Below are 25,603 nucleotides of genomic sequence, written 5' to 3'. Positions count from 1 at the left end.
GAGTAGCAGGCCCAGTGGCTATGGGACTCAGGGGGCTGATGCCAACAGCTGGGTTGCCCTAGGTGGGCCCTTCTCCTCTGATTCGTGCTGCTCAACACCCGATGATTTCCATGGGGAGCTCTGGGAGCCACAATCTCACCAGCAAAGGCTTCCTTGCCTGCCCTGCGCTGTGGCCTCCTGACCTGGCCCTGGCCCCAGCCCCAGCTCAGGGTCCCCATCAGAGACCTCTGTCAAGGGACAGACCCAAACGCCCCAAGGCCTGGAAGCACTAGCCTATGAGAGGGGGAAGGGGATGGGACGGAGCCAGCATGGCCAGGTCCTGTGCAGCCCCTGCTCCAGGGAAAGGCTGCAGCTGCTCAGGGTGGCACCAGGCACCTTAGAGAGGCCCAATTCTCCCTGGGCCAGGGTCAGTGCCCTAGAAACCCGCCCGTCAGTGAAAACAGGGGGCTGATGGATGGCCACCCTGGAGCCTGCCTGCCTGGCAGCTACACCCGTTGGCTGGCAGAGACCGGTGCCTCCTTGCACCAAGCTGTGCTGAGGTCATCACCCCCCTGGGGCTCACAGACACCGGGAGGTCTCATCTAACGGTTACACAGCACCAGGTGCTAACACCATCACAGCAGCAGCAGGCTGCGGCACGCCAACCTTGCAGCCCCCTGGGGACAAGTACCGCCAATCAGTGGTACAACTATGCTGGCTTGTCCAATGCCAAACCCTCTGCCTGGCCGTCCTGGCCCAGGGCTTCCCCTGCCCAGCTGGGCAACATACCCGGGGCAGCTCAGAGAAGGCCAGGTGGAGCTGCCGGAGCACAGCTTTCTGCAGGGAGGCTGCATGGTGCCAGCCTGAAAGGCGCCCACGTGGCAGCACCACAAGCCTGCTCAGATCTGAATGGGCCAGGAAGCTAAGTGGGTAAGCCACAGCTCGCCATGGCTATACCTCTGCCCCCAGGGCCGGGTTACCTCTGCTGGAGCCCTGGGGCTGTTAGCCCGTCGGGCCCAAAATGAAGGGTTCACAGTGGGGAAAAGGGCTCTGGGGTGGGGCTGGGGAGGAAGTATTTGGGGTACAGGAGGGGGTTCAGGGCAGGAGAGTGAGGGTGCAGGGTCTGGGCAACAGTTAGGAGACAGAGTAGGGGGAATTTTCTTGGGGCACCCCCCCCAAGCTCCCATTGGCCACAATTTCTGACCAATGGGAGCCACAGAGCTGGAGCCTGCAGGCAAGAGAAGAGTGCGGATGGACCTTCAGGGCGTACAGCTCCAAACACCAGCCCAGACCCGCCCTCCTTCTCCCCTCCCTGCCAGGCAGGCCCAGAACTCAGATGCTTTAGGGGCTACAGCCCAGGGCAATGGCAAAGGGGTCCCAGAAAAAGATCTGCACTTTTAGTGGCCCCAAGACCTTTGTGCAGGGGCCCAGACTGCAGCCCCTAAAGCCCCTGTGTTAATCCGGCCCTGCCTGCCCCGTGGACCCTGCCCAGAACATGGCTGGTAAGTCGTGGCTCCGGGACACTCGTGTAAATGGGCCCCTCTGCACCTTCCCCTTGGACGCTCACTGGGAGGGGAGGACGTTAGCTCCTCTGCTGATGAACAGCAGGAGCAGCAAGTCGACTCCAGCCCAGCCCAGCCCATGGTACTTTTCATTCTAGACTCTACAACCCAAACAGACCCACCCAGAGAGGGGCTTTTCCCCACACCCTGCACTCTAGAGCTCATGGCCAGCACCCCCGTCGGGAGATCTGGAGAACAGGTGGGGGTGCGGATGGGGGATCAAGTCCTACCTGGAGAATCTATTTGGGACAGGTCTCTGGCTTGCGGGGGCAGCTCGCACTAGGCCCGCCTGCGACAGGGGACCTGGCCCTGTGCTTCGGAAGGCCAGCCCCAGGTGCTCGAGGAGAGCAGCAGGGCTCCCAGCCCTTCCTGGATTGCATTGCCAAGTCCCTGGTGGTGAAATAAAAGCAGCATCACACAGAAAAACAAATCACTAGTTTTATTTATTCTGCTTTTTAAATTCAGAGAATTAAAAAAGTCAGAGGCTAGCAGAGTCAGGCAGTGCCAGCAGTGGGGTGGCGGGAGCATGGCAGAGTCCCCAGCACAGCACCACCTGTCTCCCGCACGGTGAAATGGGAGGGGCTCAAGCTGCCAGCTTGCGACAGGCTCCTGGCTCCAGGCAGCTGGGCCCAGGGGAGCACTGCATTGGGTAGCTGACCTGGCCAACGCCCCCTCACGTGCTCAAGCAGCCCAGGCCAGGGTGGCCAGCCTGGTGAGCACAGCAGCTAGCTCTGGAAGAAGCAGCCGTCTCCCTGTAGGAGCAGGTGGGGAAGCTGGGCAGGGCTGGGGAGAGGTAAAGGAGCCAAGGCAAGGGGTGAAACGGGACAGAGCGTCGCAGCCTGGCTCTGCTGTCAGTGCAAGCTCTGGTGGGGAACAAGCAGTGACAGTGCACAGGAGAGGGGATCTGAGCACGGGGCTGGGGGTGGGGCAGGGACCAGGCCATGACAGTGCACAGGAGAGGGGATCTGACTGGCGGGGCACATGGGGCTGATGAGCAGGCAAGCGACCACGCAAGCCTAGTTCGTGCGTGCGTGCGTGCGCGCGCGCGGGAAGGCAACCAAAGGAAGCCGCAGCAGTGGGCAAACACACACATGCATGACGCTGGGGCCCACACTCACACCCTGCCTGACTGCCCACGAGCGGGTCCCACGCTGGGAGCAGCACATCGGCTCCTTACACCACAGCAACAAAAATACTTTGTAAAGAGACAGCGGCAGCTTCTTTATTCACACCAGCTCTGCCAGGGACCAGGCAGCAAGCTGAGTTTCTGGCCCAGGCGGGGCAGGAGCATGGGGTGGGGGTGGCGGTCACAGCAGACAGGCTGAGTCTCTGGCCCAGGCTCAGGGGGAGCTCTAGGCAGGGGACGGGGAGGCGCAGGTGATGGTTTCGGCCCCAGGACACTGACACTGCTGCTTTCAGGTCTGTACAAGAGCGAGGCACTGCAGTTCCGGAGCATCAGCAGGCGAAAGCTGCTTCCTGTGCGCAGTCACGATGGCGGGGGCGGGGGGGTCCCCTCCTCACCTTGCACCCTAGCAGACTCCCAAGCCCAGGGTCAGCTGCTCCCCCCACACCCCGGGCCAGTCAGTGGGCGTCGTTTTTGATGATGATCTCCACCCCGTGCTGACGCAGCTGCGCCCGCAAGATCAGGTTCTTGTTCTTGAGATCTTCCACCTGGAACAGGAGAAGGCATCAGGCCCAGTCCGCCTCCTTATACTCGGCTTGGAAGCTCCTGCCCCAACCCACCCAGCTGCGCTGGGCACATGGACAGCAACGCTCCTGCAGAGCAGGTAGGCTGGCATACCCAACTCCTCCACCTAGAGGCAGGGCAGCGTAGGCCCTGCCTGGTGCCCAGGACAGCAGCCTAGGCTGAGGGTAGGGCCCAGCCCATGTGGCCATTCAAGTCCTTATAGCTGCCAGGCAAGGAGGCTGATGAGCACCAGGACCAGAGGAGTCGCACACCCGACCACTAGCTAGTGTCCATCAGGCTGGTGGCAGCTGCTCCTAGCCCCCCTCCAGCTGTCCGGACTGGGTCTTGAAGCTGAAGGGGATGGCTGTCCAGGCCCTGGCGCCAGCTGGCCCACGCTCACCTGCTGCCGCAAGACTTCATTGTCCATCTGCAGCTGGTTGAGGCTCTGCAGCTCCTCAGAAAGGCGGTGGTTGCTCTGCCGCAGTTCCTGGATGTAGTCGCAGGCTTTGGAGAGGATCCCGCCCTTGCTCTGCAGAACACAGATGCAGTTAGGAGAGGATATGGGCCAGGGTGGGATGCTGCCACCAGGGCCAACTGGAACCATCAGCCTTGGCTGTGCTGCCCCTGGGGTCTCCTTACCTCTCTAACTTTGTGCGGACACTCCCATTCTCTTCTTGCAGCTTTGCTTAATCCTGTCAGCAGCAGGCTTAAGCTAAACTGAAATTGGGCCAGACCAGAGCGTGCACCAGTTCCGCTGAAATGTAGCAAGACCGTTCGCACGCAAGCCCCCAGATCTCCTCCCAGCACCTGCCCTTTGCCAGCTCCACAGGGCCAGGGACCATCACTCAGTGGCAAACACACCACGCAGGGAATTGCTTCGGCCCAAGCTCAGGAGCAGCCACACTAAGTCAGACCAGGGCCCAGCATCCTGTCTTCTGACAGTGGCCAATACTAGATGCCCCAGAGCAAGCGAGCAGAACAGGGAATCATCAAGTGATCTCTCCCCTATCACCCAATCCACACGTCTGCCAACCAGAGGCTAAGGACATGATCACGGCCTGTCCTGGCTAACAGCCAATGATGGACTCATTCTCCATGAATTTATCTAGTTCTTTTTGGAACCCTGTTTAAGTCCCGGAGGTCCAAGGAGCTCCATGGGCTCATGGTACGCTGTGTGAAGAAGTACTTTCTTTTGTTTGTTTTAAACCTTCTGCCTATTGGTTTCATTGGGTGACCCCTAGTTCTTATGTTATGGGAACAAGTAAATAACTTTTCCTTATTCACTTTCTCCTGTCAGGATTTTACAGACCTCTATCCTATCCTTCATCTCCTCTTTTCTAAGATGAGAAGTCTCTGTCTTTTTCATCTCTCCTCATATGTTACCTGTTACAAACCTGCAATCATTTTTGTTGCCCTTTTCTGAACCTTTCCCAATGCCAAAGATCTCTTTTTTCAGATGAGGCGACCACATGTGTATGCAGTATTCAACATGTGGGCGTCCCAGGGATTTATACAGAGGCAGTAAGATATTCTCTCCTTCTCTAGCCCTTTTTAATGATCCCTAACATTCAATCTGTGTTTCTGACTGATGTGGCACATTGACTCAATGTTTTCAGAGAACTGTCTACAACTCCAAGATCTCTCTTGAGTAGTTATAGCTAAATTAGTCCCCATTGGTTTGCATACATAGTTGGGATTATTTTTCCAATGTGCCTTACTTTGCATTTATCAACATTAAAATTCATTTGCCAGTTTGTTGCCCACTCACCTAGTTTTGATAGATCCTTTTAAAGCTCTTCACTCTGCTTTGTTCTTAATTATCTCGAGCAGTTTAGTATCATCCAAAAATGTTGCCACCTCACTGTCTTAGATCATTTATAAATATGTTGAATGGGACTGGTCCCAGTACGGACCCTTGAGGAACACCACTATTTTGAAAACACTCTCTGTTCTGAAAACGGACCATTAATTCCAACCCTTTGTTTCCCGCCATTTAACCAGTTATCAATCCATGAGAGGACCTTCCCTCTTATCCCAGGACAACTTACCTTACTTAATAGCCACTGGTGAGGGATCTTGTCAAAGGCTTTCTGAAAATCTAAGTACAAGCTGAACCTCTCACCCAGCAACATCCTTAGTCCAGCATGATTTTAGTTAGCTGCATTTCCAATTGTCAGGTTGTGGACAAGTTTCATGCAGTCCCATCAGGTTTATTTATAGCCACCAGTCCTGTCTCTCAGTGTTCTGTGCTGTTATTCAGCTCTATTTTACCCCTAAAAGTCTCCTAAGAGCCCAGTCAGCAGTGGAAGTGTTGGTGATGCTACAAGACAATACTGACCTCCTATGGTTCAGCAAATTCCCATTTGGCACCAGTCAAGTCCTGAGGGTGCAGGATTAGAGAGGGTCAGCCTGTACATCATATCCACTGGTCCCCCTTGTCCACACGCTTGTTGAACCCCTCATAGAATTCTAGAAGATTAGTAAGGCACTGTTTCCCTTTACAGAAACCATGATGATGAAGAAGTGGGTCTGCCCCATGAAAGCTCATATAATAAATTATTTTGTTAGTCTTTAAAGTGCTACTTTACTGCTTTTTTGTTTTGATAGTATATAGACTCGCACGGCTTTCTCTCTGTTACTTTCCCCAAAAAGTTATGTTCACAGATGTGTATGATGTCTATTATTTACTATAGTTTCAACTAATTTGCTGGGTACTGACATTACATTTACTGGTCTGTAATTGCCAGGATCACCTGTAGAATCCTTTTTAAATATTGGTAGCACATCAACTATCTGCCAGTCATTTGGTACAGAAGACGATTTAAAGGATAGTTTACAAACCAGAGTTAATAGTGCTTCAATTTCCCATTTGGGTTTTTTCAGAACTCTTACATGAATGCCATCTGGTCCTGGTGAGGAGTTACTGTTAAGTTTATCAATTTGTTCCAGAACCTCCACTAATGACACCTCAATCTGGGTCAATTCCTCAGATTTGTCATCTAAAAAGGGTGGCTCAGGTTTGGGAATCTTCCAAACATTCTCAGCCAGGAAGACCAAAGCAAAAAATGTATTTAGTTTCTTTCTCCTCAGTGACCTTATAATCTCTGAGTGCTCCTTTAGCATCTCAGTCATCTAGGGGCGCCACTGGTCATTTAGCAGGCTTCCTGCTTCTGATGTACTTAAACATTTTATTTTTACTTTTGAATTTTTGGCTAGGTGCTCTTCAAACTCCTTTTTGGCCTTTCTTATTCTATATTTACACTTCATTTGACAGAGTTATGTTCCTTCCTATTTTCCTCATTAGGATTTAATGCTGACTTTTTAAACAATGCCTTTTTATCTCTCACTGCTTCTTTCAGTTTATTGTAAAGCCATAGTGGCCTTTTTTGGGTCTCTTAATGTGCTTTTTTTTAATTTGAAGTATACATTCAAGTTGGGACTCTATTTTGGTATGGTTGAAAAGTTTCCATGCAGCTTTGCCCCTCTGAGGGAGGGTTCTTTGCCAGTCCTGAGCTGGCAGTGAGGGGGCTGAGCCAGACATCCAGGCAGCCTACCAGGATGGCAGGGGATGGGGCTGCACAAAAAGGTTTGCCCCCTAGCTCCATTTAGACTGTGAAGTGGTTTCATCAGAGGAATTCAGCCCCATCTGAATACAATAACTATGGTTTAACTCCCACCTTGAGTGAGCCAGGGAATCAAGAGGCACTGTGCAGACACAAGCCACGGTGGATGCAATCCAGCCCCCATACAGGGTTCTGAACCTGTTGAAGTCAATCAGCCTCCCAGCTCTTAGCTAATCTGCTGCAGCAGGTAAATAGCACTTTGTGCAGTCATTTACACCAATGCAAAGTGAGTGCTACATACTAGGATAAAGGACCCATCCCTGCCAAGGGAAGTGCTGAAAGCAGTGCTAAGCACCCACCTTTGGTGCACATTAAAGCAACTGGCACATCTCCATATGCAAAACACTGCCTGGGGCCCTGGGAAGGACACAGAAAAGTCGTGCCAGGTAGTACTGGGCCCATCGCTCTGGTGGGGGAAGGGGAGTTACTGCTAGACACTGGGACCCTGATTCCTCCTCCCTCTGTTAAGCCACAGCCACCTGGGGCTTAGGGCAATTCTCTGTGCTCTCCTGTGCATCCCTTGTGCCTACCCACCTGCTCAACACAAATGTCACCCCTGCAAAGCACTTCCAATTGTATGCTAACAGCCCTCGAGCAGCCAGAGAGTAGGGCAGAGACATGCCCAGGGCCATATCTGCTGTTTCAAGGCCAAAAGGAAGTTACTGTTGTTTCTAACGCTGTTACTAGTGCTGCACAGCCTTCCTAATGGAGGTGGGGCTGGGAGGAGAAGCTAGAGGGGATGGAGAGGAATGACCCTCCCCCGTTAGTCCAGCAGAGGCAGCCCAGCAAAGTGGGAGGGAGCTGAAGTAGACGGTGAGGGGAAGGGAGGCCTCTTCATTAGCCCAAAAGGGGCAGCCTACTAGAGAGGTTTCTGCTGACAGTAGTGAAACAGCAACTGTGACCTTTACAGAAGACATCATTAGGGTTCAGTGTTAACACATCATAGGGAAGAACAGTACAGCTGACAGCCCTGGCAACAGCACTTCCCTCTATGAAAAGGTTCTTTGGCAAGACTGAGGACTTAGGAGACTTCCAGGCTGTTTTTCAATGAATCAGATTCCAAAGCACAATTCTGGGCCATTGGCACTGAAATCTGGAGGTACATGAGCATCTGTACAGCTGAAGAACTGCAAAACATCCAAGTGCACGGGGGCTTGGCATTCAGGGCAGATTTCAGCCAATCGTCTACAGGTAACAAGCCCATTCACAGCACCCCCAGCCACCTGTTCAGGTTGGGGCAGTAACCGGAAGGACCCAGTTCCATAGAGATGGGCTAAATGCGACTCTCCCACAAAGCACAGCCAGTGCAGCTTGTCCCCTTAAACTGGCCCCTGGACTGTGGCCAGCTCTTGGTGGCAGTGGCAGAGAAAACGGGGGGAGAGCCCTTACCTGTCCCGACTTGGTGTTCTCCATGGAGCAGTCGGGGATGATCTTGGAGAGCTGCACAATCCAGTTGTTGATCTTGTCCCTGCGTCGTCGCTCCACTGGGGTGGACAGAGGGGACAGAATTTCAGGGACTTTCCCAACCTCAGAGCAGCCCCTTCCAGAGCATCTCCCATGCACAAGCTGCCAGCCCTGGGGCCTTCGGAACTGCAGGTGTGTGCCCTCACTTACTCCCAGGTTTCCCGAGAGAGTGCTAGCACTGAGGGCAGAACACAGCCTTCCTTCACAGATGAGTCTACACCCATCCTGGCCATGCCTGGCACTGGATGCTGGAAGGAGAGAAGATGGGAATGGGAATACCAGGGAGAAGAGGGTCTGGCAGGAGTTGGATGGCAGAGGGGAAAGGTGGAGAAGGTAGGATGGGGGTTGGAGAGGGGACCCAAGGCTCATTGTGGTAACTGCTAATTAGGCTCATTAGGACAAAGCACCCAATGAGCGAGGCTGGAGGGATTAGTCTCATCCCTTGCTGGGATGCCTCCATGCCAAGTGCAGCGGGAACAAAGCCCCCTCCCCAGCTCTCCCCTTCCTGGGTGCAGACACACCCACTGTCATGCAGGGAGAATGCTGTCATTGGAAAAACAGAGCTGAATTAATCTTAGAGACCCAACCTTTGACAAAGTGGTAATGTACAGACCAGACATCCAAATCAATTAACTCTGCCCACAATGCCCTAAGGCTGGGAGAGGAGCAGAAGGTATCATTTCTGTACAGAAGGTGCCATGCCACCTCCCTGAACAAAGACATTCAAGTCCTGTATTTGGGACTGCAACCACTGTCCTTGTGCTGTCATGGAGGGCTGCTGAGACTAGCAGCCTCTGCTCCTCACCAGGATGCCACGTGCTGCCAGTTACACTACGAGCTGGGCACATACAATACAATTCCCCTGGACCCAGTTTGGGGCAGGAGAGCAAGCCAGTTCAGTGGCAAAGAACCTTTTTCATTGCTGTAGTACCCAGAAGGGCAGCGGCTCATCCAGGCATCAGATTTTTCCTGCCACCGCAGGCCTCCAAAAGGCCTGCTAACGGATGCTAGGGATGGGATGAGGAGAGAGGCGTGGTCACATTTAAGAAGCCCACAGCTGGAATCTGAGCAGTTTCAAGTCCTTCTTCCTAAAGCATCATCTGAGGGGGCACCTACAGATGTGGGGATTGTCCAGGGCTTTCAAAGTCAGCCCTAGATAGGAGGGGAACCAAAAAGGCCTGGCTGGAGGCAGAGGTAAGGTCTGTCTGGTCTCCTGCCTGGCCACTTCCAGATTTTCAAAAGCCTGAGCTGCTTTTAAGTTTAAGCATCCTAGCTGTGGATTTCTTGGGCTGACAGCTGCAATGCTCCCCCTGACATGTGCTTTCCTTCTTAACACCCATCTGGGCAGGACCAGATCAAGAGCGAACCAAGGGAAACTGCTCCTCACATCTACTTCTCATGGCAAGATTCTCCTCACAACAAAAGCTGCTGTCTCTTGTTTCTCCACCCCAGCCCCGACCCAGAACCTCCTCTGCCCCCACCTTCATTGTGCTGTGCTCGGCGTTTCTCATCCCGGGTCGTCCGAGGAGCTTCTGACTTCCTGAAAAACAAGCAACCCCGTCAGACACTCAGCACTGCAGGACGAGTCACACCTCCAAGCACTGTACTTGGGGAAGAGGCAACATCCACACCAGTTTACAGGGAAGGCAGCCAAGAAAGGGAGCACTAATGATACACACACGGCAAACCAGTTGCCTAGCTAGGAACAAGATGGTGGAATCCTGACCCCCAGACCCATGGATGCGCCCACAGCTGCTCTCCATAGCTCTGGATCCAAACAAAGGAACTCTCACTTTTCCCCACAAAGTGGGAGACACAAGAAAGGAGGACACTAAGGAAGAAGGAAGCCAGTCGTGGGACTGAACACTCACGGTGAATAGGGGTGAGTCCTAGGAGCGATGGATCTCTGAGCTCCACCCTGCAAAACTTCCTGTGGTGACATCATCACGAAGAACTGCCCTGGACAGTTGGAAACACAAGAGGCAGGCTCACAAGGGACACTTTCTCACCAGAGAGATAGAACCCCACATGGGGTGAGGGAGTGCAGCTGACCCATCTGGTGGGGGATCTGGACTCAGGAAGGAAATGCACCTGCAGCAGCTTCTCTGGACACAACAAATGGGGCTTGAATTTAGGCGACACTCCACTTGTGGCCTGGTTTTCGGAAGCACCAAGCAGCCATGACTCCCAGAAGGCAGAGGAGCAGCAATCCTCAGTACCCCTAAGAGTATGGCTTTGTAAGGGGCAGGATTTAGGTCTAGGAACAAGAGGGGATTAACATAGCCCAATCCAGTCAGACTGGAGATGTCTTTTCTGGGTTTAAAGAGCCCCATTGTTGAAGACAGCTCCAGGGAGCACTGGACAGTGAAACCAACAAGAAGCCAAAGGAAAACTGAACAGTTGAGAATCAACATCCCAGCACAGAGCAAGTGAAGCACCACTGGGGTAGTGTGGCCTGGCTCTGGGCTGGTATTATGGGGAGGAGGTCCCTGCTCTCCAGGCTGAAGAGCACTGCAGCTGGGGAATCAAAAGTTCATGCCATGGCAGTGCTGCCAGGGTCCAGGACTCCACAGCTGACCCACGTTGGAGCAGGCTGCACAAGGCCCAGGAGACAGGCCCCCAGGACACAGGCTGCTGCAGCAGCGGGTTTGCGTACCCCAGCCCCCGAGTCATCCAACCTGTACCAGTGGGTGTGGCCTGCCCCAAGAGGGCCTCTGAGTTCTGGGTGGTCACCACTGCGGTGGCTGTGGTCCCCGCACCAGTGGAGGTGCTGGTGTCTGCCACGGCTGTTGTGGGGAAGTACGTATAGTGGGTCTCGGTGGCTGTAGCTTCGGTCTCAACAGCATCTTCGCTGGTAAACGCGCCCTGGATAACAGCCTGGAGCAGAATGGGGTGAAGGAGAATGAGTCCTGGAACAGAGGTTCTCAAACTGCAGGGAGCAGCCCCGTGAATGAGATGAGGTTCTCAGGAGGGTGCAGGACCTTATGAGCCACACTGAAAGGCTGTGTCTGGAGGGGCTTTGTTGGGTAGGGGAAGCAGGTTTGGGTCTATGCAAGCAAGCTCAGCTGTTGGGCCAGGCTCCCTGCCTGTCTCACTCCCCCATTGCTGCAGCAGGTCCTAGCCAGCCAGGAGAGACTCTGAGTGGGGAATGGGAGGCCGCACCCCAGGAATACAGACCCCCAAGCCAGACACAGCCTGCTCCTGACTCCAGCTCCTGCCAACAGACCCTGCCTCCCTGAGCCTTTCTGCACAACCACAGGGCAGAGCCCCATGCACTGTCTGTCCGCTGACCTCACCTCCCAACCTTCTGCATGGCCCCAGGGCACAGAGCTTCCCACACTGCCAAGGCCAACAATGCTCACCTCCTCCCATTGGACATGGGAAGCAAAGAGGGCTGTGCTTAAAGCCTAGGGTTCAGAGTGTTCCACTTCCCCTCCTGAGCCCAGCCCTTCTGCATGTACCCACCCACCTCCCCTGTGCAGTGTGACCCCCCCCAAATGGCTGCAAGGAGCACAAGCTGCACACAGGATGTACATTTTCTAAAGAGAACACTCAGAAAAGAATCTCTGCTCAGAGTGACCCTCCCCCAGAACCCACTGGACAGCTCAGGGGCACAACTTTCCAAAGTCATCTGTGTGCTCACAGGATGGCCGTGCTGGAGCCAATGCCCTGGCCCTTAGGGCCGGTCTCACGCATCCATGCCGGAATGGAGAGCTAGGGCTACACAGCCACAAAGAGCTGGCAAAGAAATGGAATTGTTGCCAACCCCAGTACAGTGACTTGGGTCACCACTGACCCGTGCTGGCAGCTGAGGGTGAAAGGCTCTGTGTCCCTTGCCCTGCCCCCCCAACCATCCCAGGTCCTAGCACTGGCCAGCCATCCACTGCAGGGCCTCCAGCTGAACAGGAGTGTTATCGAGGCCTGGGATAGAAGTGGCAAACCCTGAATGGGCTGCACAGCACAGACCGCCGTGCGCTGGCAAGTCCCCAGCCTGCTTGCCCCAGCAGTGCTGCTTCCTCTGCCTTCACGTCTGTTGCCATGGCACTGCCTCCTCCTTCCCAGTGCCACTCACCTGGGTCATGGACTGTGCTGCAGGATAGCCGCTGATGGCGCCGGTGCCCTCTGTCTGCCCATCCAGCTGCCCCTCGGCCACCTGTATCACCCTATACATCACCTATGGGAGAAAGCCGAGAGGCTGGTCCCTAAGTCCCATTGTCTGGGATGGGAAAAGGCAGCCTTCCCATCTCCACCTGCCCTGCTGCAAGACAGATAACAGAGCAGGGCAAGGGAAAAACCCTGATTACTGCATGGGTGCAAACACTGGCCAGAATGCACCCACCCCAGTCACGCCAGCCGATCTCTGCCATGCTTCCCATGAACACACGAGCAGCCCCTACTGCTGAACCCTTTGCCGGCCTCACAAACCCCCTGCCACAAGGCAACAGGAATGGGGGGGGGCCAAGATGGCAGCCTGGACCAAGGATCACCGCCCCAGCTCCCCACAGTGGCACAATGGCATCTGCCCAGGATACACCCCCCCACCCGTAGGGAAGGTCCCCACTCGATTCCCCTGCTGCCCAGCCTGAGTCCCTGCCAATGCACTCCATGTCCAGTGCCAGTTGGGCCATCAGTCTATCCCTGGGCTCAGCCAAGCACACTCCAGTGCCACACAAGGCTGTCCATGGCCCAGTGAGTCTCTGGGCTTTTGTCAAAGCAAGAGCCCAGCATCCCAGAGGCCACTAACCCAGCATGAGCAGTTGTCCCCAGCTTGGGACAGGGCTTGTTTCTAGGCATGTCCACAGACCAGTCGGTGGCTGCTTCGTTTTCAGAGAGGCATCTTGCTCTGGCCCTGTGCTAGGTGCCTGCAGGCTGCAGCCAGATTCCCAATTGACATCGCGCAGGTCCCCCAGCTTCCTTACAGTGCCAACCAGGCTGGGCCAGGGAGATAGTCTCACACATCTGCCCTTCCATTCCTGCCCATGCAGACCGCCCCCCCAGGTGGGGCAATGCAGACATGGCAGGGAACTCTGTGGGGAGTGCCATGCTCTTTTATCTGCCTTTCATACATTCCCAGCCATGCCTGGAAGCGCAGCACAGAGCACCAGGCTAAGACATTTAGCTTTTCTTTGCACTGTCTGCTGGAGCTCTGAAGAGCCCTCCACACCCCACCCCTGTGGCCTGGCCCCTTCCCCCCATTCCCTAACTGCACTGGTGTTACCCAAGCATCTGAAACTATCCACAATCGCGAGGCACAATTCTCCCCATATCCACATGGGGCACTCACCCAGTGCAGATGCTAACTAGGGGCCTGGCCTAGCTAGCTAGGCTGGAGACTACATTCTTGTGCACTTGGGTTTGCCCACGGAGCTGCAAGGTTTCTGTGGTGGCTGGCACACACCAGCCTACGGCCAAGGAGAACACATGCAGAACACAGGGTCTGTGTTGTGTTTCTTCTTCCTTTACCCACTCCCCCAGCAGGCACTCCCAGGTCTGGGAAGAGTCAGTGCCCCCCAGACAAAGGGTCTGTCCCGCAGAGGATTACAGAGTGGTGACTATTCACAAGGGGGTAGCAGGAGACAGCTCTGCTGCAGGGGTCTGGGCAGGCCTACCTGAGCGCCGCCGTTCTCTGTGCGAAAGACATACTTGATGTTGGGGTCGGGGAAAGTGGCTGCCGACTGGATGCTGGCAATGGCAACACTGGTGGGGTCTTCGCCTGTCGCCACTGCACCTTCAGGAAAGGCAACAGGAGCACACATGACAGGGAAGAAATCGCTGGGCAGAGCTATGGAAGCTTCCCTTGCCCCCACCCATAATGCCCCATCCTGGCTAGACAGTTCCCAGCTTCTCTGACAGCTGCTGAGACCAACAGCTGAGCAAGATACATGCAGGACCAGTCATTTTGCTGGAGAACAAGAGTGAGCAGCAGATTAAACCTCTGACTAGGGGGCTTAAGCCATTCTCTATTAGAGACCTAATGTTGGGAGCAGATTGTCCCACTTCTGGTTCAGACAGGTTCTCACATCTGCAGCAGCTGTTGCTGGTCTCTGTCACAGAACAGGCTAGATGCAGGCTGGCTGCTCTTAGTGGATTGATAGGTTCCCTACGATGGTAATTCCACCAGGACCTGTGACCTCCCCTCCCATCACTTCACACAGCCCACCACAGAGGTGTCAGATGGCAGAGAGATCCTGGTACCTCCAACCTGGGATGCACTGGAAACAGTGATACAGCATCACCAGTTACCTGGGAACCCCACCCGGGGTCTTGGGAGTGAGAACAACAATGCCAAATCATGGCATTTTCCTAAGCAGAGTTTTGGCTGCAGGATGGCATGGGGAGGGTCTCCCAGCACTGGGAATGAAGGTCACCGCTCACCTTCCTGGATCTGCACTGTGCCTTCTTCTGTCTCAGCCGCTTTCTGCTGTCTGCAAAAGGAACATGACACCCGTGAGGATAAAGGAACAAGAACACAAAGGCTTCTGTAGAGGCAGCGTTGGCATTTACATATGCTCTGAAAAGTGGAGCCCCAAGTAGAACATGATTAGCTGGAAGGGGACTCAAGCTGGAGAAGAGGTCAGTACTCATCTTTTCTGTCCTACAGTAATTTTTACCCTCTACTTGGCGCTGATTAGACCTCAGCTGAAGTACTGTGCCCAGTTCTGGGCAACACATTTCAGGACACGCATAAAAACTGGAAAAGGTCCAGAGAAGAACAACAAAAACAATTAAAGGTCTAGAAAACATGACCTTGGAGGGAGGACTGAAAAAAACTAGTTTGTTTAGTTTGGCAAATAGGACAGCAGGAACATGATAACAGCTTTAGAGTACCAAAAAGGATTTCACAAGGAAAAGGAAGAAAAATTCTCCTTAACCTCTAACAACAGGACAAGAAGCAATGGGCTTAAATTGCAGCAAGAGAGGTTTAAGTTGGACATTAGGAAAAACTGCCTCAGTGTCAGCGTGGTTAAGCACTGGAATAAATTAGGTAGAGAGGATGTAGAACAGGTTAGATAAACATCTGTCAGGGATAACAGCCTCAGAGGGGCAGCTATGGTAGTCTGCAGCTTCACAAAAAACAAGCAGTCCTAACAAATTTATTCATTAGCTTTCACGGGTCAGTCCCACTTCTTCAGAGATGATCTAGGTGGTGCTCAGTCCTGCCATGAGCGCAGGGGGTTGGACTCAATGACTTCTCGAGGTCCCTTCCAGTTCTAGTATTGCAGGATTCTGTGGCTCAGCTACAGTGAAAGTTACCTTTTTACACTGCTTGTATTTTTACATAAAAGTAGTCAGTTCTCATCTGCCGTGAAGACATTCTTGGATATGTTCACACTGCAATCAGAAAGTCTGACTGCATCATGAGTCAGCAAAACCAAGCTAGCCAGCTAAAAATAGCACCACAGGGGGGTGGCTATGCTGTTGTTTTTAGCGAGTTTGTTCCACCCAAACGAACTCAGGCATGTCTACACATGCTCTCCCAACTGTGAAGCAGACAACCTGGGAGAGAGCTCATCAGCTGAGCCAAGAGAGTGAAAGCTGAGGCACTAAGAGAGGAAGGGATTTGGGGCAGTTTGTTCACTGCTCTACAGTTGTGACCACTTAGTTCATGTCCGTGGCTGAGTAAGGTTTGGATAAAGACACCTTGCTTGCAGACATACCCATCCAGCTCTCTGGTACTTACCCCTTCATCTCTTGGCTCTGTCATGCATCAGAAGAGCAGGTTTTGGATTCTCTCCTGTACCTCACTTCACAGCCTTGTTTCCCAAACCCTGGGAAGGAGGAACACAAATTCTCAAAGGCAGGGCCCACAGCTGAGGACAGACAGAGGTACTCTCTACCCCATACTCCTCCCCACAGTTAAGAGCCTCTAACTGCCCCACAAGCTCTGCTCTTGGATGCCCCACACAGACGCACCTGCCTTTTCTTCTCAGCCTTCTAGCTACTTCTCCTCAGTGGAGATATCGAGCACTCCTCCCACCTCGCAGCCAATGTTCCCTACTCAAATCTTTTCCAGCCATGTGGGAAATAAATTTGTTTATGTGCACCGAGGGATGTGCACCACCTATAGAAATCAGAAAAACGAGCTGTGGGCACTCTGATAATCAGCTGGGCAGCATTTGAATCTCTCCTGAATGGGTGCAGAAGCTTACAGGGAACACTGCTCTGAGCCTCAATCTGGAGCCACTGCCAACTGTCCTCCTCCTCTCCTGTATCCAGCTTCGTACAACATAGCATCACTGATGCAACATTACTATCCCAGGCACTTCTCCCTTGACACTCCCGCAATCTCTCCAACCTGCTCTTTCAGCCTTGCATAGAGTAACTTCTCCTCCCCCCGCCAGCCTAGTCATAGATTTTAGGGCCATTATGACCATCTTGTCTGGCCCTCTGTACAAGCCAGGCCAGAGAACATCCAGGAGATGAATTCCTTGTCCAGACAAGATAGTTTGATGCTTTCACACCTGTTCACAGGTTGCAGGAAACCCTCCCCTCCCCAGAGCCTTCACTTTGACATGCTCACACACACAGGAGCTACCACAAACCACCTTGTCTTCAATAGGAAGTTACCCCCGCTGAGGAACACACCTTATTTCCTAGAGATGACATGCCCCAAATGCCCTGATCTGAGCACAAGACAATTCCTCCTCCCATTGCAGTCTGCTCTCAACTCTGCAGGCTCTCAGTCTCTCAGGCAGTAACTCAAGAGTCCCTTCTGCTCCTACTCCACCCTGCTCACTGGCTCCATGGCCCTTCTCTTTAGAGCTCTGTTACTCTTCTCCTGGGGAAGGGTTTTAGTGGGCAGCTGCCTGGGTCACTGTTTATTTCAGGCTTCTTTGCTTCCATGTTGCGTAACATGCCCCAGGCGGAAGTACTGTATAAACAATCGATGCACACTGCATGTTGGCCTGGTTACTGGGGTTTTTGCATGGCTTTGGACTGATCCATATCGTGAACTTACATCATCATAGCTACATCAATGACAAATCCACAGACCCTGAAAGACATATGTCTGGTTTATACTGACTGGCTAGTAAACTGCTTCACCTCAATCTAACTATGGAAGTTAAGTTTCACTAATTCACTTATATTTGGCTTCTGCCCATGTAAATGCCTATCTACGCTGCTTCAGTACCACCATCTCCTCAAGCAATGCAGACTCACGGTTGATGTGGCTGGGCTGACCCAATGTCAGTGTAGATGCTGGACTGGTTCAGGAGTGGGGAATCTACGGTCCACAGACTCGCTTGCCTGGATCCAGCCTGTAAAGTTTGTGGCTTCCCCCTGCAATGGGGCAAGCCAGCCTTGGTGCTCCACCCACCCGGAGCACCAGAGCTGGAGGGCCAGTGCTGGCCAGCTTGTGTTGCTGTTGGGGAATGGGGGAAGAGACCTGAGACTTACAGGCACAATCCAAGCAATCTGAGACATGATCCAGCCTGCAGGCTCTGCATAATAGGGGAAGCACCTCTTTGTGCTACAGAGAAGTGCTCCTTGTAAGCACCACCCCCCATTGGCCAAATCCTGGTCAATGGCAGAGGCGGGGTGCCATGCAGGCAGCTGCCTTCCCTGCAGCATGCAGAGCCACATGTTCCTTCCCTTCTCAAGCTGTGCCAGGTAGGCATGCCCATCTCCATCACAATCCCCCTTCCTCTTCTTTCTAGAGCCCACATCCCCAAGCCCCTCCTGCACTCTCCTTCCCATCCAGACCCCCTCACCCCCACACTGTTCCTGCACCCCCTCTTCCAGACCCCACACCCCCACTCCCAGCCTGCTCCTGTACCCTCCCTCTTGCCCAGACATAAGAACGGACATACTGGGTCAGACCAAAGGTCCATCTAGCCCAGCATCCTGTCTCCCAACAGTGGCCAATGACAGGTGCCCCAGAGGAACAAACAGAACAGGTAATCACCAACTGACCTTCCCCGTCACCCATTCTCAGCTTCTAACCCCACATCTTCCCTCTGCTCCTGCACCCTCTCTTCTCCCAAGACTCCACGCCAGCCTGCTCCTGCATCCCCCACTTTCCAGACCTCATCCTGACACCTCCCAGCATGCTCCTGCACCCTCCCTTTCACCCAGACCCCCCACATCCCCTCCAGCCCAGTTTAGCCCCTCCCATGCACTGAGCCCCTAATTGTGGCCGCAACCCAGAGCTTGGGGGGGGCACCACAAAATTGACTAGCCTCGGCTGAGGGCCACGTCTATGAGAAGTTTTTTTCTTTTGCTTCTCACTTGCATGTGACCCCCGACTGATTTTTCTGGGGGTCATTGTCCACGATCCAAAAAAGTTCCCCACCCCAGCTTACATTGACTGGAACTGGCTTTCCAGAGCCTTTTCACAACACCCCACACTGACAGTTCAATCAATATAAAACACTCATGGGGAAGACTCACACCTTGACACTACAAACAAAGTGTGCACATACACAAGTGATTTAAAAGCATCAGTGGTTCTATGGTGATGTGAATTAGGTTAACATAAGTTTGCAGCATACACAAGTCAGTGATATAAGAACCTAACTGCCAGTGTAGACAGTGCTAGGTCGATAGAAGAGTTTGTTTGTTGACATAGCTACCACCTCACTTCCTGTCATAGTCAATATCCACTGTGGTGTTACACCCTGCTGGCCTTAAAGAAGAAACATCAACTATCATGAAACACTACACTGAGAGCTGGCAACTCACTAAGACCAGAAGGATGTCACAGTAGATGACCTAGTGGCTCCTTATGACCTTAAGTGCCATGCAATTTTCCATGAAACATTTGTAATAATCCCCTGAAAACAATTCATCCCACTAGAATCAATATAATCAATATGTCCCTGGCAACACAAATGCTGACAACACAAATCTTGAAATGAAATTAACCAGAAGTAGAAATTAAACTGACTACGTCACGTGCATTGTCTAATGTGGGTGGGAAAGGCAGAACGTTAAGTGAAAGCAAAAGGTGTGCATTTTGGCAATTCTACTTTAATACGCTCACGTGATCATTGAGAGATTTTTTCAGACACAGGTTAACATGGTGCTTCAAAAGGTAGCACACCTTTAACGAAGGGATCAATCTAACAAAACCATTGGCTTGTTCTATATCTGTGTTCTCTCCAGGGAATATGAGGAAGCTAACTATAGCATAAATCAGATATGGGGTTTTTTTTTAGCCAATTCACTAAGCAGGAAATAAAGGAACATGCACCTAATTAAAGTGAAAAGCTGGGGCATATTCTATTGAGGAATAGGAGCTCCTGCAGCGTTAACCCTTATTTTTCTGTTGCTATTGTTGCAATTTAAGAGACAGACCCAGAAGAGAGACTGGAAGCAGCATGCAGAACTTTGGGTATGTCTATACTTATTTTTAGCGCACGAGTTAGCATGCCTAGTGGGGGATGCACTAAATTGAACCATTAGGGTTCAACAATACACTCTGTTACTCCTCATTCTTTCAAGGAGTAAACGAGGTCAACCTGATAAGTTGATCTTAGATATGTCAATTCCTGCAATACAATTGTTGTAGCTGGAATTGCATATCTAGGATCAACTTCCAGGCCTAGTGCAGACCTGCCCTTAGTTTGAACACTCAAAGACCTAGTTGCACAATATCCATGCTGTATACAGATTCCTTCTGAAGGAGGATTCCTTCCAGCTCTTGCACGCATGACAAAGGCAAGGCTTGGAAAAGGTGCCAGTCGTCTACTGGCCCAAGAAATCGAACTGGCCCAGAGGTGGTCATGGCACTGGCAAGATCCATGGGTGACACTCTATGAAGGGTCCAGTGCTTTTGCCTACCAGAGGCAATAGATAAGCCTGGAATCATAGAATCCTAGGACTAGAAGGGACCTTGAGAGGTCATCGAGTCCAGCCCCCTGCCCTCATGGCAGGACCAAGTACTGTCTAGACCATCCCTGATGGACATTCATCTAACCTGTTCTTAAGTATCTCCAGAGATGGAGATTCCACAACCACCCTAGGCAATTTAGTCCAGTGTTTAACCACCCTGACACTTAGGAACTTCTTCCTAATGTCCAACTTAAACCTCCCTTGCTGCATCTTAAGCCCAGCGTATTTGCCCAGATCCCTAAATGGCCCCCTCAAGGGTGGAACTCACAACCTTGGGTTTAGCAGGCCAACACTCAAGCCACTGAGCTATCCCTCCAGTGAGGCTAAACTCAGTGGCTAGGTCTACACTAGCCAAAAACTTTGAAATGGCCATGCAAATGGCCATTTCGAAGTTTACTAATGAAGTGCTGAAATACATATTAAGCGCCTCATTAGCATGCAGGCGGCTGCGGTACTTCGAAATTGACGCGGCTCGCCGCCGCGTGGCTTGTCCAGACGGGGCTCCTTTTCGAAAGGACCCCGCCTACTTCGAAGTCCCCTTATTCCCATGAGCAGATAGGAATAAGGGGACTCCGAAGTAGTCGGGGTCCTTTCGAAAAGGAGCCCCGTGTGGACAAGCCACGCGGCGGTGAGCCGCGTCAATTTCGAAGTGCCGTGGCTGTCCACATGCTAACGAGGCGCTGAATATGTATTTCAGTCCTTCATTAGTAAACTTCGAAATGGCCATTTGCATGACAATTTCGAAATTTTTGGCTAGTGTAGACACGGCCAGTGTCAGCCACTACCGGACTAGTTTTGTTCAGATAATGTTCCTAGCTCTCTCAGACTCAGACAAAAAAAAAAAAAGTGCTCAAAAACCTAACCAAAGTATAATCAAAGGCTGCCTGAGTCTGCAAACTCCCTGGAACATGAGCCAAGAGAGGTGAACTGACCTCAGTCACCTTAACTACAAAACCTAGAGGGAGGCAGAGCCCCATGTGAAGCATGCTTAAGGTCCCAGACCAGGCAGCAGGCAGAGTCAGGACCCCGACTTGTCTGTTAACTCTGCTATTCACTATATGACCTTGGGCCAGTTCTTGTGCCGCAGTTTCCACATGTGTAACATGGGGATGCTTGCATGTACAGCTGTAAAGCACCCTGAGATTTATAAATGAGAAGCTTGGCATAAATTAAAGGCTAAGTATGGTCCCAAGTTTAGGTGGTGCCTCCATCCATGACCAGTATGTGTGATATATTTGCAGTCCTGCTTTCCAGAGGAGACAGAAAGCCCTCTCTATGCTCCAAAGATTCATGACTATGTGGAGTAGCAGCAAAAACTAGATCTAGCTCTATCCCAGCCACTACAAGAAGATGGAAGTTCTGCTACAATATCCCTACACCGCATCTTTTCTGAGCCCCTTTCTTGTGCACCAGCTCAAGTGCTTCCTCTGCTCATAAATGGCCCCAGCAGCAGATGTGACAACACAACTCATGTCTGCTGCTAGGATAGGGCACTGCTCAGCTGCATGAAGAGTGATCATTCTGGTGAATTTCATTCCAACATGGCTTGGGAATGCTACAAGCTGCTGCAAGACAAGGACAATCTGCAGACTCAAGCCAACACAGCTACTGAGGATCCCACTTGGTTGGCTTCCTCTGCAGTCAGAAGGACTGAAATCGTTCAAAAAATACACATGGCAAGATCACAAACTACAGAATTCTACAAAAGTTGATTCCTTCACTTTCCTACCACACTGCTCACTGAGGAAAGCTGCCAACTCGCTACCAGCAAACAGACTTTAGCAGGCTCTAGATACAGATTTTAAATACCCACATTGTCATCATCTATTGTTTGCAACATCATATCACTGCATTTTAATAACTTGAGGCATTACGAGTAGGAAGTGTGCAGCTAAAGGTTAATAAATGATTTGGCAACTAGGCAGTATCATTTAAGGAAGACACCAACCTACCAACCAACTGATAAACGTTTGAATAAGAACATGGAAATCCTCTGCAGAGGATCCAACTCTCTGAGCCCTATTCACTCTGCAGGGTGACAGGAATGAAAACTCATTGCTACCAACCTAGTGGAAGCAGCACAGACACACAGACTTGTAGAGAAACAGTGTGACCTCGTAAAGACATCTTTTCTTTTCCCATCTCCCCTGAAACACAGTAAACTTCACAGATCACACGAACACCAGCTGGTTATCAAAATCACTTTAGAAGTGAAAATAAAATCTTAAACAATCTACTGACCCCTCACCTTCTGTCTCTTTCAATCATCTCTCCCCAGTGGGACACTGAATGATAGTTTCACTTTTGCATTCTTGATAGCACAAAGTTTGGTTTTAAACAAGGCAGGGAAGCATCTATTTACCTTTGAACAACTGTACAGGAGAAATTTTTAAAAAACCCTTGAAGCATGCTATTGGGCACTAGTTTTTTAGGGGCGCTGTGCTTTTTTAAATTATGGGCCACGGTGAACACAGTAGCTTTGTTTCAACAGCAAAAACAAACACACGCAGAAGCTAATCTTATCATAATATCTATGCATTATGAGCAGAAAATTCTCCTCCACAGGTCTGTGACTACTTTTGCCAAATAAAAACAGCAGAGCTAGTGGGGCACTCACTCATGCATGCCTGCCTGCCTGCAAACGCACAGACACACAAAACAGATTTGTTTTTAATGCATCAACACATGATTAATAAGTTAGGTCCCCATACTGCAAGGAGGCCACTTACACCCAGAAGGAGCCACAATGCCCAACTGTAAGAGACTGTGCAGACTGCAGGATCAGGGCCCTAGATATTTGGAAGAGTTGCCACTAGTGCTAATATGAGGATATTTCAATTAGTCTCTTGTTGATTCAAGGAAAGTCATAGAAAATTTGTTTGTAAGGCTATCAATTTAGGATGTGTCCAGAAGGGTCTACTGATAAAATTGTGTCCAGGGAATCTGCTGTTGTCATCACTCCCCCCACCCCCACCTTTATATTCCTTTACTGGAGTCTCACCTGAGCCAAGTTCAAGTTACACTTCCTTCACATCTAACACTCAAGTGAGCCTGACATTAGAGATTTCTACATTCTCTCTCACCTGGTCCCTTTGTCACCTTCTTCAGCTCCTGGCTTCCCATATTCTGCATGCCACTCCCTGTTGTCAGACCTGTCATCCATGCAAAGTACCTCACCTCTCCACCTTTAACCCAATTCTTGTGGAAGGTGTCATCCTGGGCATCCTATTTGTCAAAGACCCAACCTACTAACAAAACTGCACTAAAGATTTTTTTTTAAACTGATCGAGTTAAAAGGGAACAAAACAATACAGACATTTTAAATGCAAGCTAAACTTGGTTTATGATGAAACAAAAAAGCAGTCCAGTAGCACTGTAAAGACTAACAAAATCATTTATTTGGTGATGAGCTTTCATGAAGAAGTATGTCTGTCCCATGAAAGCTCATCACCTAAAATTATCTTGTTAGTCTTTCAAGTGCTACAGGACTGCTTGTTTGTTTTGATAAAATACAGACTAACACAGCGCTCTCTCTCTGTTACTGGTTTATGTTGGTTTAGCGTGCATCAACAAAACAAAGCAGCAGAAGTGTAGCTCTTTAAAGACCAACAAAATGATTTATTAGTGTCAGTAAGTTTACATACACAAACTGCAATGATATAGTGGTTTAAAATTGGCTATAAGCACAATTTAAGGGATTTAACGACTGTACGGCCTTGGTTATACCCACAATCCACACCAGCTTAAAGGCAAATTTCGGAGCAACTTCTTTTGTGGACACTTATCTCTTTAAAACTGGCTGCATAGTTTAGTTTGTACCTGGCCATTTCCCAGGGGAAGATAATAAAAATCAGGTTTAAACCATTTTAAGAGCCTCTACCCAGATTTTTGCATCAAAATTTAAATCACAGCTTTAGTTAAACCACTGTCATTTCTGTTTAGACCAGCTGTAAGCTCTTTTGAGGGAGGGAGTTTGTCTGTTTTGCATTTGCAGCAACAGAAGAATAAACTGTATGAAAGGCCAGCATAAAATAGAAAATAAACAAAGCATAACCATAATAGATTCCCCCCCGTGCAAACCTGGATGTCATGGCTACGAGACAGCACAAACACCCTATGTTCCCTACACCCATACACACACACTCTTCACAAAGATTCACACAGAAATGCAAACATTTCCATTCCAGGTGCGGGGGTGGTGGCAAATGATGTGAGATAACAGAAGAAGCCTTTATTATTGTGCAAGGAAGAGACAGGCAGCATAAAGCTGCTTCTGATAAAACGTGGCTGGTGAATGACGATTACAGGGAAAGGAGGGTTCATCAGGTTAGTGTAAACTGGGCACTCAGAGGAGGGGATGGACCAATCACACCTTACAGGGGAGGAGAGAGGAGGGATGCTGTCTGACATGCACCAGACTGTTCCCCCCACAATAAACTCTTCCCTCCAACACTTGCAAGAGCCCAGCCAGGGGACAGAGACCAGGGAGGAGAAAGCCCGAAGAGCAATAAGGCAGCAAGCCAGATCTCTTGCTGCTGCCGACGATGACACGCTGCTTTTACTGGGCCCTCCCCTACCCCTGGCATTCAGCCGGTCGACCCTAAGCAATTGAGGGTCTTCAGCCCCACTCATCACAAGCTGGAAGGGCACTGACAGGAAGGGGCGCTGCACAGGGGCGGGGGCCACCCGCCAGCAGAAGAGACCTGAGGGGACCCCACAGCCGCCGCGCCTCTCCTAAGGGCGGGGGGGAGCAGTACAGAGCAGCCTCGGGGCAAAGACAGCAAGGCCAGAGGAAGCTGCACCCCCAGCCCCAGAGGAGTCCCCAGCCCCCCCCCCCCCACGGTCCCGGTGACCCCCGCGGCTCCGAGGCCATGAGGGGAACAAGGCCAGGCCCCTCCCCCCGCCTAAGCCCACCCCCGGCCCGGCCTGGCCTATGCCGCCATCCCCAGGCTGGGCAGCTGGGCGCGGAGACCCCCGCGGCCCCGTTACCTGATTTTTCCTTTTATCCCGCTCGCTCTCTCACCCCCTTTTCTCTCCATGGAGATGTGCACATGCGCACTCGCCCCGCTCCCCTTTCCCCACCCCCGCCGCCGCTGCTGCCGCCATTACCGTGAGGGGCGGAAACGAGGGCGGTAACCCGGCCCCGCCCTCCCTGCGCCACCACTCGCCGCCATCTTCGTCGGGAGCGCTGCGCGCCGCTCTTTCCCGCCCCGCACCCTCCATCTCCGCCCGCCGCCATCTTAGGGCCGGGCACCTTGCGTCAGGGCTCCCGAGCGGGCGCCATCTTAGTACGTGGCGTCGCGTTCCGTTGCTTCTGGCGGGCGCCATCTTAGTTCGGGGCGCTCTTCATGCCAACTTCCGGTGGGAGGGGGAGCTGACTTAAGGAACGCCAACTTCCGGGGGCGGGGAATGCCTTGCGCCAAAGGGGGCGTCTGACAAGCGCCATCTTGTTT

At 51.8% G+C, this 25,603-nt stretch overlaps 1 protein-coding gene across 7 annotated transcripts; it reads right to left on the bottom strand.

Annotated features, from left to right (window-relative positions):
- Positions 1-1,965: 1,965 nt before the first annotated feature.
- Positions 1,966-25,456, bottom strand: USF1 (upstream transcription factor 1). Of its 7 annotated transcripts, XM_074980799.1 has the most exons (13): positions 25,140-25,221; positions 17,478-17,597; positions 16,230-16,377; positions 15,997-16,084; positions 14,691-14,740; positions 13,925-14,043; positions 12,388-12,489; positions 10,994-11,192; positions 10,187-10,274; positions 9,797-9,855; positions 8,241-8,335; positions 3,629-3,757; positions 1,966-3,212 (listed from the first exon to the last, which is right to left on the bottom strand). In XM_074980799.1, the coding sequence occupies exons 4-13, from the start codon at positions 16,002-16,004 to the stop codon at positions 3,123-3,125; spliced, it is 939 nt and encodes a 312-aa protein (XP_074836900.1). In that variant the 5' UTR covers positions 16,005-16,084; positions 16,230-16,377; positions 17,478-17,597; positions 25,140-25,221; the 3' UTR covers positions 1,966-3,122. The 7 variants fall into 7 exon arrangements, with proteins under 7 accessions (XP_074836900.1, XP_074836898.1, XP_074836901.1 ...); XM_074980797.1 differs by lacking the exon at positions 16,230-16,377; XM_074980800.1 differs by lacking the exons at positions 16,230-16,377; positions 17,478-17,597; positions 25,140-25,221 and adding an exon at positions 25,405-25,456.
- Positions 25,457-25,603: the final 147 nt, after the last annotated feature.

Source organism: Carettochelys insculpta, chromosome 30 (genome assembly GCF_033958435.1).
Source record: "Carettochelys insculpta isolate YL-2023 chromosome 30, ASM3395843v1, whole genome shotgun sequence".
Lineage (NCBI taxonomy): Eukaryota > Metazoa > Chordata > Testudines > Carettochelyidae > Carettochelys > Carettochelys insculpta.
Note: the sequence above shows the minus strand (reverse complement) of the source record. Positions and strands in the feature narration are given on the sequence as shown.

Coding starts and splice junctions, on each gene's coding strand:
- USF1 (XM_074980800.1), bottom strand. Junction 12,490..13,924: donor CAGAGAACGGCGGCGCTCAG/GTAGGCCTGCCC, acceptor TTTCTCCCATAG/GTGATGTATAGGGTGATACA. Junction 9,856..10,186: donor AGGACTCACCCCTATTCACC/GTGAGTGTTCAG, acceptor CTTGTTTTTCAG/GAAGTCAGAAGCTCCTCGGA.